At 36.9% G+C, this 11,522-nt stretch overlaps 3 protein-coding genes across 9 annotated transcripts in view; 1 reads left to right on the top strand and 2 right to left on the bottom strand.

Annotated features, from left to right (window-relative positions):
* Nucleotides 1-11,522, bottom strand: part of pot1 (protection of telomeres 1 homolog) — a 134,741-nt gene that overhangs the window by 51,501 nt on the left and 71,718 nt on the right. For all 7 annotated transcript variants that reach the window (XM_037980784.1, XM_017435587.3, XM_037980788.1 and 4 more), the window contains exons 6-7: nt 10,710-10,836; nt 8,242-8,372 (exon numbers count right to left, since the gene is read on the bottom strand). In XM_037980784.1, coding sequence (XP_037836712.1) covers nt 8,242-8,372; nt 10,710-10,836 — 258 coding nt within the window. The remainder of the gene's footprint in view (nt 1-8,241; nt 8,373-10,709; nt 10,837-11,522) is intronic.
* Nucleotides 836-5,525, top strand: LOC108247455. The gene is made up of 7 exons (XM_017435591.3): nt 836-1,107; nt 1,492-2,068; nt 2,652-2,844; nt 3,548-3,781; nt 4,186-4,357; nt 4,639-4,790; nt 5,151-5,525. The coding sequence occupies exons 1-7, from the start codon at nt 941-943 to the stop codon at nt 5,312-5,314; spliced, it is 1,659 nt and encodes a 552-aa protein (XP_017291080.1). The 5' UTR covers nt 836-940; the 3' UTR covers nt 5,315-5,525.
* On the bottom strand, nt 5,016-8,215 carry LOC119617869 (P2X purinoceptor 7-like). Its single transcript, XM_037980790.1, has 2 exons — nt 6,884-8,215; nt 5,016-5,882 (listed from the first exon to the last, which is right to left on the bottom strand). The coding sequence occupies exons 1-2, from the start codon at nt 7,147-7,149 to the stop codon at nt 5,483-5,485; spliced, it is 666 nt and encodes a 221-aa protein (XP_037836718.1). The 5' UTR covers nt 7,150-8,215; the 3' UTR covers nt 5,016-5,482.

Raw genomic sequence — 11,522 nt, 5'->3', positions numbered from 1 at the left:
CTAAAGCAGGAGTAGAAAAATACCCTAGTCCCGGGACTAGTAATTCTGTCAGTAATTTCAACTTAAAATACTAAAGCAAGTAGTGTGATAGTGGGGATGATCCCTAGCACAGACTAGTGGATTCAGGCTTGGTTTTTCTACCATTGTAAATGTTTATTTCCTATGTTTTAAAAATACAGATATTGTATTACAGTTCACTGTCCATCTGATACAGCGTCTTCTCTATGCACCCGTAACTTTCACACTTAGGTTATACTCCATTAGACTTACACAAATGACTTAGTAGACAACCAGAGAAATGTCTTCACACATAAAAGGTTTTAAATATACTTATAATTGATTTACATTCATTTCATTTGGTACTTTGACATAGGCTAATTTACATACTAGATCAAATTTCACTTACGAAATTCATGATTGAATGTGTATATTTTAATTTTGATGTGAGATCTTTACAGAGGGCTGTCTTCAGCTGTTATTCCACCACGTCAACATCCCCGACACTGGGTTTCTTAATTATGCCAGGATTCCAATTTAACCCCTTGCATACTGGATTAATTTTCATTTTCCGTTCCCCAGGCACGGAATTAATTCTGCTAAAAAAACATTTTTTGCAGTTTTGGATATTTTCTGGTTTTGCTAACAAAAAAATGTGAAGATATCTGACACAAGGTGAAATAAAGTATGTTTCCTGAAAAAAATTCACTACTGTATCCATTTTGGGGCAAAAATTTTGTTTTTTGTCAAAAAGTGACATTAAGTTTTAGAAAGCTACCTACATGTACATCTGTGTATTTGTTAGCCCATAGATAAAAAGTATTTTAAATTTTCAGGAGTCCAAGTCAACATAAAGCCTTCTGCCAAAGCCAAGAGTACTAACTGTAATCTCAAAGTGAAGCACTCTTACCGGTCAGTTGGTGTCTCATGTGGAATTGGCCCAATGCCCGATGTTCCCACAGTGGCCCAAACTCCAGCTACATCCACCCCATTCAAGCCAGTAAAACGACCTCGTTTAGAGGAAGAGCCAGAAGATGACCCAGTTGAATTGGATACAATACCATTCATTGACTGTGAAGACGCCGATCCATTGTGGAATCTAAATACTTCGTGAGTTATTTTTTCAACATATCATTGCCAGCAGCTGTTTTATACTTGGGTGGAATGAGAAAATGAACCATTGACAGAGTTTTAATGACATCAACCACTGTTAATGTTATTTTCCAGTTTGATGTAGTTTCTGATGACTGATAATGATAAAGAAAAATGAGAAAAATAGACTTCGTCTTCATTATGCTGGGAGATTACAGTTAAGTTCAGTCAACATGCAGATTAAAATATTTGTTGAGATTTTAACACAAAAACAAACATACATGTAGAGTTAACTATTTGAGCTAGTTTGTAGTAATTCCTGCTGTTATACCAGGGACGCTTAGGCATGATAATGTAAAATATTCTGTTGTTTTCTGATTATTTTCTTTATTTCTGTTTCAGTGATATCCTTGAAGCTAGTATCGATGATGATGATGATGACATTGATGAAGAAAATACAGGGTCTCTCAGTGACAGTAAACTGTTTGCTGTGGAGAAAGGCCAGCTGGTTTTACTGTTCAACAGATGCCATCAGTGTGGCCTACTAGGGGCATCTGCCGTAATAACATCAACTGAGGGATGCCAAGTGAGAATAGAACAGTCCTGCTTGGGATGTGAATCGAAATGGATTTGGAAGGGGCAGTCATTGGTTGGGGGTTATCCAGCTGGCAATCTGGCCCTTTCTACAGCAATCCTGAGTGCTGGTGCCCTTCCTGGAAAAACCCTTAGGGTCCTGAAATTTTGGGGAATGCAGGCCATTTCACCAGCTACATTCTTTACTCACCAAAGAAGGTTCCTTCATCAGGCAGTAAGGAATGTGTGGAATGAGGAGCAGGAGAGGGTTTTGGGTGCAATGCAGACCACTGCCATTCTCTCTGGAGACGCCCGCTGCGACTCGATGGGGCACTGTGCTAAGTACGGGAGCTACAGTCTCCATGACACGATACACAACAAGATCATCTGTACTGAACTTGTTCAGGTGAGTTCACAATTTTGAGAACAAATGTACAGTAAAACTTGCCTAAAATGTGTACTCACTTGGATTGGTAAATTTTGCCCATCAGGGGCCATACTTTTAGTATGTACACATGTGTTCCCTATTTTTGAGACCCCCCAATGTACAGCAAATACATAAGAGTACCCTATTAGATCTTGATTTTTCTGACCCCACGCCCTCTTATATGTAGTGTTATGCATACATTACATACTGCTCTTATGAATCTTATGATGTTAGACGTAACTTTAGTGACTTTCAATACAGTTTATTATTTGTTTGTATGCAAGTTTTCTAATGTATTTATGTACTGTGGATTATGTAGTTTTATGTAGCTTTTTCCTCATAGTTTTCTGTTGGATAAGCATTGTGTGGTACTGACTACAGTGTAGTATTCAAAGTGATTTACATGCAGAGTTAATACTGCACTATTACTGCACGGCCAAGTACACTGTAACCCATAACAGTAACACAGGAAATGATGCTCTATAGCCTTATCAGCGTGATCAGGAATGTGTGTCTGTAAGATTAAGCAAACTTTTCTCACAATTTCTTATATTGATTTCAGAGTAACGAAGTGAAGTCCAGCAATGCAATGGAATTGCACGGGCTGAAGAAGGCCTTATCAGTAATTGAGGAGGCAAAACCAGATGCACAAATCGTGTTGACGACTGATGGCCACAAATCTGTCGCCAAGTGGTTGAGGGAGGAAAAGGCAGACAAAGTAAAACATCACCTTGACATATGGCATGTGTCTAAAGGTAAGTTACACTAAACCTTGAATATACATGTAACCATGCATGATTTTATATATATTTATGACCAAGGTGGAAAAATACTGCATTATTTGATCATCTGCGCTATACTAGGCTGTTTCATGTCATTTGTGAAAAACGTGTTATATGTGAGGATTCATGCTTGCATTTATCATGTTTATGATGGGACCTTCCTTTTAAAGGTCACTTCGCATGGAGGACACCAAAATTCATTTGCAGAGATTACAAGAATCTGAAAATTTTGAATTACTTAGAATTTGCATGGTAAAAATTTTTGCAGCTGAACTGGTTTTATTCAAGCTTGGTATTCAATTTTTATGGGGATATAATACATGTATAATGTGGCATTAAATGTGTTATTATATTGTGTGAAAAGTTTTGATTTTTCCCGTCAAACATCAAAATCATTGCTGGTTTTTATATATTGAATCTAGAGCCAAGTACTGACATGTAATCATGCTAAGCAGGCTTTTGGCTTGGTTGACATGACTAGTCATATAGCAGAAAACAGACCCCTGGAGAAAACCTTTATTAATTATTGAATTGATTCACCCTCTCCGCTACATGCTGGACTGATATGAATTCGAACCTGTGATTTGAGTTGGCAGACCAATATCTTTCTACTGCACCTGTCCACTCTTGACTGCTTGACTTACAGCCCCTAATGAATTTGTTAAATGTATTTCAGGTCTGTGGAAAAAATTATCAGGATTAGCCAAGAAGTTCCCTCTAGTGGCTAAGTGGATGAAGGGTATTAGAAGACATTTGTATTGGTGTGCACAGTCATCAAATGGGGATCCAGAGTTGATGGTGGCCAAATGGAAATCCGTGGCTAACCACATAGCCAATATCCATGTGCACGAAGACAAGCGCTTCCCAGAATGTTGTCATGGAAAGATCTACAGAGAATGGTTTGACCCAGGTAGATAGCTTGGTTTCCTAGACCTAGCACATGTACACAAAAACAATTACTTGTAATTCAATCCTTGTGCATGTTGTGACATGAATTTAATTGTTTGCTTTGTGGAGTGGACATTTCCTAATCCATTGAGCTCTCTATCAAGAACATTATAATAGGACCATTCTATCGAAGGCGACATTTATAATCAGGACCTCTACATTAAAGACACTTTGTCAGTCCAAAGTGTTTTGCTGTATATGAAACTACCTTATTTTTAGTGGACATTTCATATTCTGAGGCTGATGTAAAAAATTACCCACAGTATTTAAGTAGTCATATTTATTGGTAATTTTTTTGTTTAACTTGATACTAGTAGCACTTCTAATGCATACTTTAATCCTTCCGCATTATTTGTTTAATTACAGCTTCTGAGGCCTATGACAAAGTCAGTAGAATACTGCTGGCAAAGCAGCTATTGGTGGCGGTTGCAAAGCTGAGCCCTGATGGCCAAACGTCTGGTTTAGAAGGCTTCCATGGAACAGTCATTCACTTCGCCCCCAAGATGTATCACTTCGGATACAATGGAATGAAGACGAGGTAAGATCTCAGCTTGCACAGAATTACTCTATTAGCCCTCTTCAGACCCCGACAAAGCGGTGCTCGGATGCTAGACTACCACACCTCAAAATCCTTGACACAGCCCTGTAAATGTTTGCGTTCTGATCAGATGAGCTAGATGGTTAAAAAACAGCTGACAACTGTCAACAAGTAGTAAATATTCTAAAAGCTTTAACACATGTATGATACATGTGTGGCTAATTTGACATTGTTCAACAAAGTAAATTTCATGCTAAAATAATGTGTTTTACATATTTCAGGTTGCAAGTTGCTGCCTTGCATTTTAATGAAAATGCAGGTCGTGAACAAAGAGTTGCAGAGAAAACTGGACAGTCCTGCCACTCTATCCATTTTCCAAAAGCCAAGAAAGGAGAGTACATAGTGAGGGCTGTTAAAGTTGATCGAACATACAGTAAGTTCCCTATGCATTATACTTTACATGTACATGTATAGCAGCTGTATATTGTAATTCTGGAATGTTTATTTTTATGAATGCCTGTTAAATCAATATTTTATTGATTTCTTCTAAATCTGTAGACTATCAACATTTCAGTTTGAAAAATATACTTAGTACATGCAAACATTGTATTTTATGCATGTTAAGGGTGACACTCAATTAAGTATGCAAAATAGAATATAAAATTTTAAAATATTTATTTACAAGCACCTACAATACATACTAGTAATACATGTTTCTCAACATAACTAATGTCATGTACATAGTACAGTAGTATTTGTATTTGAAATATTGATGAATTATACTTGTTTTCAGGATATGCGGAAAAGATTGCCACTGAGGTAAAAAGACTTGTGAACAGCAGAAAGACCCATGAAATTGGTGAAGTTCCGCCCCCCTTGTGTTCTAAATACACAAAACCAACAAAAGATACAGCTATAACAGAACACAGTGCTCACATGCGTTATCGAAATAAGTGACTTTCATCGAAATCATCATCCTAATATGTCCATAAACCCAGAGTTCGGTGGCTGTTCTGTGAAATGAACATTGTCGCTATAATATCTTCATGATGAAACCAAAACAACACTTTGAAATAAGAATTGATTACGAATCCTGATTTCTTCAGGTTGATACTTAATACGCCTCTAATCTAAGAATCCAGTGAAGACAAAATTTTCTTCCAGTCCAGGGGGAGGAAAAAATGCACGGATTTTGCTGACAACACATGATGGAAGAACAACACGAATGTGCTCCCCAAGAAAACTCCAGCACCAGCTGACAAATTGTCTGTAGCCAGTATGCCTCATCTTTTTGTGGTATGGTCCATTGTATGCTTTTTTCCCGTATTGAATTCGGTAGAGCTTAAAAGCTATCTCTAAAACCAGTTCATCAAGGCATAGTGTGTTAAATCCACTGAGGTCAGTAATACAGCCAGTTGGTTTGTCGTCTTCATTGTATTCTAGCTTGATGCTGACTACGTTTACACTGTGGCAGCACACACACTCTCTCTGAGTTGGTTGGACTTGACAGTGCCCGCAAGAACACCTGTAAATAGAAGGAGGAATATTGTGTAAATATTGTAGAAATATATTTTTTGTATTCATGTAAATATTGTAGAATACGATTTTTGGTATCATGTACATATTGTAAAATAATGTTTTTGTCATGTAAATACAAGGATAGTATAAGATTTTGTGTCCTGTAAATATTGTAAAATAGGATTTTTTTCTTTTTCTAGCACAATCTTTTTTTAACAAACTGAAAATGAAGTGATATAATAAGAACACTCCTCTCTTTTGCTGTTTTGTTCATTCTCTTGTTAAGAATTTCAGTGAGCAATTCCTTGTAAAAAAATCTTATAAGATGGAACTATAGAACAGCCAGTGCACCGGAACTGCAGTGGCCATGACATGCATGATGGCTGGGACCTTCTTCACAAACATCCATACGACATAACGAGTTGGTAAATCTCTTAGTCAGACTCAGAGAGGAAATAAAGCAGAGAGTTTACTGTAAAACTGGAAATTTTCGCGCACAATTTATTTTCGCGAGTGGGGCTGAAATTGCGAAAATAAATCTTGCGAAAATATTATCTCTAATGGATAATAGGATAACAGGATACAGTGACCAGACGGCGTGGATCATTGTTGTTGAAGGAAGTTTAGTTGGCATAGCTATAATTAACAACACTGAGTGAAAGTTCTACTGTAAAAGTGTAATAATGCACCACCACAGCTAGCTACAGTTCTATTGTAATACACCACCATATATGTAGCTAGCTCCGAACTTCTGATACATGATATATCGTAACGTTTAGGCCTGGATTAAATTTTTCATTTTTGTATATAAAATGGATAGGAATTGGATGTTCAGTCATTAAAAATCCGACTACCGTGTGTGTTATTGAAGCCTATGATGTTGCTAATTCCGGACAGATAAGAACCCAATAAAAAACAAGTTTCACAAATATTTTTGCTTGTCTAAATGTAAAAAATGATTAAAATAGACTGTTAGTATTCATTTCTACAGATAGAAAAGATCTTTACCAATTTTCTACAATATTAAAGTCTATTTCTGGTGTCGGGTGGACTTCCATCTCCTCCTCGTCGTCGTCCGGTGGTGGTTGGACCTCTGGTTCGTCCATATATGGCTGGATTATTCCATCAATATCGCATTCAAATCTGCCCTCCCCGAATTCTTCATCTTCTAATCCTGATTCGGACACTAACAAATACGCCTCATCCTCAGATTCGAAATCAAATTCGCTGAAATCCGACGAGCTCGAGCTACTACATATACTACCGGTATCCATTTTGCCAGTGAGACAGTCATAGCGGTGCGCTTGGGACTCCCTTTGCTGACGTCATACACAAAGGAGCCTTGTTTGCGTGTCCGAGACAATTGGCTCTATTATGTTTTCGGAAAGCCTCGGAATGGTCTGCAAAATTCAATTTTTTTACAGTTATTAGGTTGACTAATCTCCATCCGACGGCATGAACTTATTATTTGTTATAAAAAGAACCAGAAACGACGATTATATGATATTCAACAAAAGACGAGGTTTTTGCTCTTTAAGATCCAATAGTGCAAAATGCAAATTCTTGCAATTTTTTTTGACTGGTCTTAAGATTTTGATCAGAAGTGTGTGTATATATATGATCAGACAATTCCCATCAATTGCCTAGCTGTGCATCTGGTTAGCTCCTTGCACCTAACTTTTAATAAGTCATTGATATGGTAAAATAAAAACTCAGTACTCACAGTTTTCTGAGAACTGCTGGTATGCTTTAAAAAGTGTTAGTATGTCAAGGACGAAAATTTAGAAGTGCTGGTACTAGCCCAACTCAAGCACTGGGTGGCGGTGTATCAAAGTCCTGAATGAAATATGGGGGAGCACAATGGAAATCTGAAGCAAGATTGGCCACACTGGTATGATGCCTGGGCTGCAACAATGACAGTGACATGGTCATGGAAACAACCTAGCAGTTTTGACAAGTGACACTAGCATAGCATGATCTTGCAGACAAAAAGTTAAATCCTGAGAGTCATGTCAGGGCGGGCTCATAGAACATGGTGAGGGTGCAGGAGAGCATTTTGAGAATGCGCAAAGTAGAAACAAAACCCCATTTGGTAGTACTGAGAGGTTTTCCAAATTTGCTGCAATCCAGCTATGTTCCATTAGGCCATGGAGCATAGCCAGGATCATCATCCTGTGTGAAGGGCACCTTGAAAAATAAAGTACTGTTCAATCTAATTCAGTTCAATTTGACATTGTGTATTTCGTATTTATTCATTTGTCAAATATGCCATTAACATAAAATCCACATTCTCACTTAAAGAACAACAGCTAACAGGGGGGTTTGAGTGTTTCTTAACCTAACATAAAAACTCTTTTTGACTATACCTTGACTCTATGCAGGCGGACGATGTCTCCAATCTGAAAGATTCTGGGATGGTCCTTCAGCTTCTCACAGAAGATGGTGCATCCAATATTTTCATTAGACTGGTCAGTAATCTTCAGAGTGGAGCACAAATCTACAGGAAAAACACTTCAGTTGTTAAAAACAACTTTAGGGTTAGATTATAAAACACAAATCCAAATAGTTCAAATGTTTCATAGATAGTAACGGTGAAAAACAAAATACTAAGAAGGTGATTAAGAACGGTGAATATTATTTAGTTTTATAAGTGTTTTCTTTTAGTAACCTTTTTATTGTGAGTTACATTAGATATTATGAGGGGGAAATTATTTTAATTAAGAGCATTTATTTGGGTGTCCAAAGTCACTACCAAGCACCTCTGTCCTATTTGTTTTTGGTTTAAAAATCTCATATTTGTAAGGAAAAGGTATGTCACACATCCAGTAAAGAGAATAACAAATTTTGATTCCTCATCTTTATCTCTTTTCAGCTTTTCAAACAACACTGCATTTACTACACCTCAGAAGTAGATGTAGGAAGTTAAAACTAACTTGGTTTGGTCTTTTTGAATAACACTAAATTCTTATCAGAAGTGAAATATATCACTTCATTCAGACAAAATGAGCTAATATGCTCAACCAGTACTCTGTACAGTTTTTTACCACATTTGTTCTCAAAAGTCTGATTTATTATTGTCTTTATTTTTTTTTTTCGACTAGAAGTTTGCAAACCAACATAAAAAAGTTGTAGTTTCAGTTTAACTAATTTAGGCCACCAATGAATTTGGTAGAAAAGAAAAATGTAAGTATTTGACAAGACAACAACCAGTTAAGTATTTATGGCATTCAACTGAGTGCTAACCTGAGCCCAGTTTGCTTTATGTGCCATTTTGATTTGTCAGTCAAAATACTGCAAATTGTCTTTGAGGTTTTCTAAGTATGATTTTTGTCCTTACAACAATCTCGAGAGAGATTCCCCACAGTGTCTCATACTGCTCTCTCGAATCAATTGCTGTAAAAAGAACTTAAATAAAGGCTAAAGAGGTTAGCTTCTGTACTATAATCCTGTTGTATTTTATTTAAAGCCAACCACAAACTTTTTTACGAGGAAACCTTTTCAAAAAGCCTTTCGTAACTTTAAAAAAGGGAACATGTTACAATTTTTCTAAATGAAAAGTTGTAGATGCAGAGAACTAAATTCTATTCATGAAACAATTTTATGTCCAGGAGAAAACTATTGTTTTATTGATGATCAGAGTAGGGCTGGGCGATATATCAAGTATATTCGAGATAGTGGGTTTTTTTGTATGACACCAGAAAAAACACTATCACAAATAAAGTCTAAATTTTAAAGACCATTTTTCAGTCATCTGTATATAATTCAGTAAAGGTTTAGTTTTCCCAGTTTCTTTAAATGCATCTTAGCTCACTCCACCTCACATCCTAAAAATCCCGGTAGATCCCTACCTGATCCCCCTCCCCTGCCCATCAAGAAAAGTGCAGTGGGCTATAGGTCTATTGTTTGGGAGTGAGGGAAGCCGCATTGAGAGACTGTAAATGAGCGAACTGGCTCTGCTTTTTTATGTGAAGGGATCTCAGGATTCCTAATTCTGGAATTCAGATCACCACTATCAGAAATACTCTGGACTCCTGGCTAGATTTTGCTGCATTTATTTTAAACCAAGTCACTTATAATGATTGTGCTCTCTATGGCCATGTTCACATTTGTTTTCTTTAAAACAGTTTTGAATTGATTTTGTGTGATTTGACTGCAAGTGGTCAGCTTCAAAGGCTTTGGTCACTTCAGGTTGTAAAACATCCCAAATGGTTTTGCAATCGGATTTCAGTTACCCACAATGCATGCAAATCCACACATAAGGTTGTCAGTGTGAAACAAACAGAGTTGTCCACTGACCACCAAAAGGTCTGCTGATGGTTCTGGAATATTAACAATACAATCAGGCCCTGTCTACACGAGAACGATCTCTGGAAATGTTAGTGGGGGGGTTTTCAATGCATATTGAGGCAAATCAACATAAGGAAAAACCCGTTTACATGGATATGGCTGTGCTCATTGAACCTTCTGTAGTTTCCATGCCAGGCTGGGTTGCCAGATATTAATATAGATAGAGATCTTATGTATTTATTGGTTTTGTATTTGATTCTGGTTCATTTCTCACTCTTCATTAAAATTAAATAGTACCCGAATGTAAAGAAATTACCGGTTAGAAATATTGCAATATTAATTTCTGGTCATAAACATAATCAATTAAACTAAGTATTTTAAAACCTGTGGTTTTTCATTTAAAACCCTTAAAGATTTGTCAAAATATAAATAGTAAAAAGAAAAACAAGGAAAAAACCCTCACCTGTCAAAGAGTTACAGGAGGCACACACACTGTCTTCTGTTTTAAAGATATTTTGTATTTCCATATTCTGGGTTACTGACTTACCTGTGCCACGGGTCTGGAATGGCTGTTTAAAGAACACCACCACACCATAAACATTAACAACAGATTCATTCTTCAGATTATCCAGTCTTGTATATGTGTATTTTGGAGTCTTGGTCACCTTGGAAACCTGAAGAGAAACAATATTCCAATAACAGCATTCCAACATATCTGGATAATATTTATTTAAGCTACACCTGACTGTGAATACTCAAAACATTATGAAGTATACTGCATTCAGGTAACGTTTGAAATGTAAAAGCACTGTGTCTAACAAGGTTGAGTTAAGTCCTCTGGACAGGTGGTTCTTTGTTGAAAATGTTTCGTCTTATCAAAAAAACTTCTTCAGTCTGAGGAGCTGCAAGCAAACTTAGTCTTATAAACAGCACCTTTGCATAGTGAATCAGCTAGTTGTTAAAGAGTGGACTACAGCTGAGAATTAACCTCTGATGCAGACAGAGATCAGACTACAATCCGGCAGGTGATGGATTTCACAGAAAAGGCATGCTTAGCACAACATGTCAAGTCCCAGACCTGACAACAAAACTTTAATTTACTGGCAACAGATCAAGGTCATCTCAATCTTAACAACAACGTACTCAATGACCAGTGGTGGGATGTAACGAAGTACAAGTACTTCGTTACTGTACTTAAGTACGTTTTTCATGTATCTGTACTTTACTTAAGTATTTTTAAACGTGGGTACTTTCGACTTTTACTTCGCTACATTTTACAGTAAGTATCTGTACTTTCTACTACACTACATTTTTATAATGTGTTGAAGTAAAAAGTAAATTCACGTCACGTTGCGGGTTT

This window comes from Kryptolebias marmoratus, linkage group LG17, assembly GCF_001649575.2.
Source record: "Kryptolebias marmoratus isolate JLee-2015 linkage group LG17, ASM164957v2, whole genome shotgun sequence".
NCBI lineage: Eukaryota > Metazoa > Chordata > Actinopteri > Cyprinodontiformes > Rivulidae > Kryptolebias > Kryptolebias marmoratus.
This window is presented reverse-complemented; position numbering and strand designations above follow the sequence as displayed.

What these genes read in the sequence shown, in the direction of transcription:
- LOC108247455 (XM_017435591.3), top strand. Translation starts at nt 941, where the DNA reads ATGCCCGATGTTCCCACAGTGGCCCAAACTCCAGCTACATCCACCCCA. An exon ending in CAGAGAATGGTTTGACCCAG is followed by an intron (nt 3,782 to 4,185) that starts GTAGATAGCTTG and finishes GTTTAATTACAG; the next exon opens with CTTCTGAGGCCTATGACAAA. An exon ending in TAAAGTTGATCGAACATACA is followed by an intron (nt 4,791 to 5,150) that starts GTAAGTTCCCTA and finishes ACTTGTTTTCAG; the next exon opens with GATATGCGGAAAAGATTGCC.
- LOC119617869 (XM_037980790.1), bottom strand. Translation starts at nt 7,149, where the DNA reads ATGGATACCGGTAGTATATGTAGTAGCTCGAGCTCGTCGGATTTCAGC. An exon ending in TTTAATATTGTAGAAAATTG is followed by an intron (nt 5,883 to 6,883) that starts GTAAAGATCTTT and finishes TTCTATTTACAG; the next exon opens with GTGTTCTTGCGGGCACTGTC.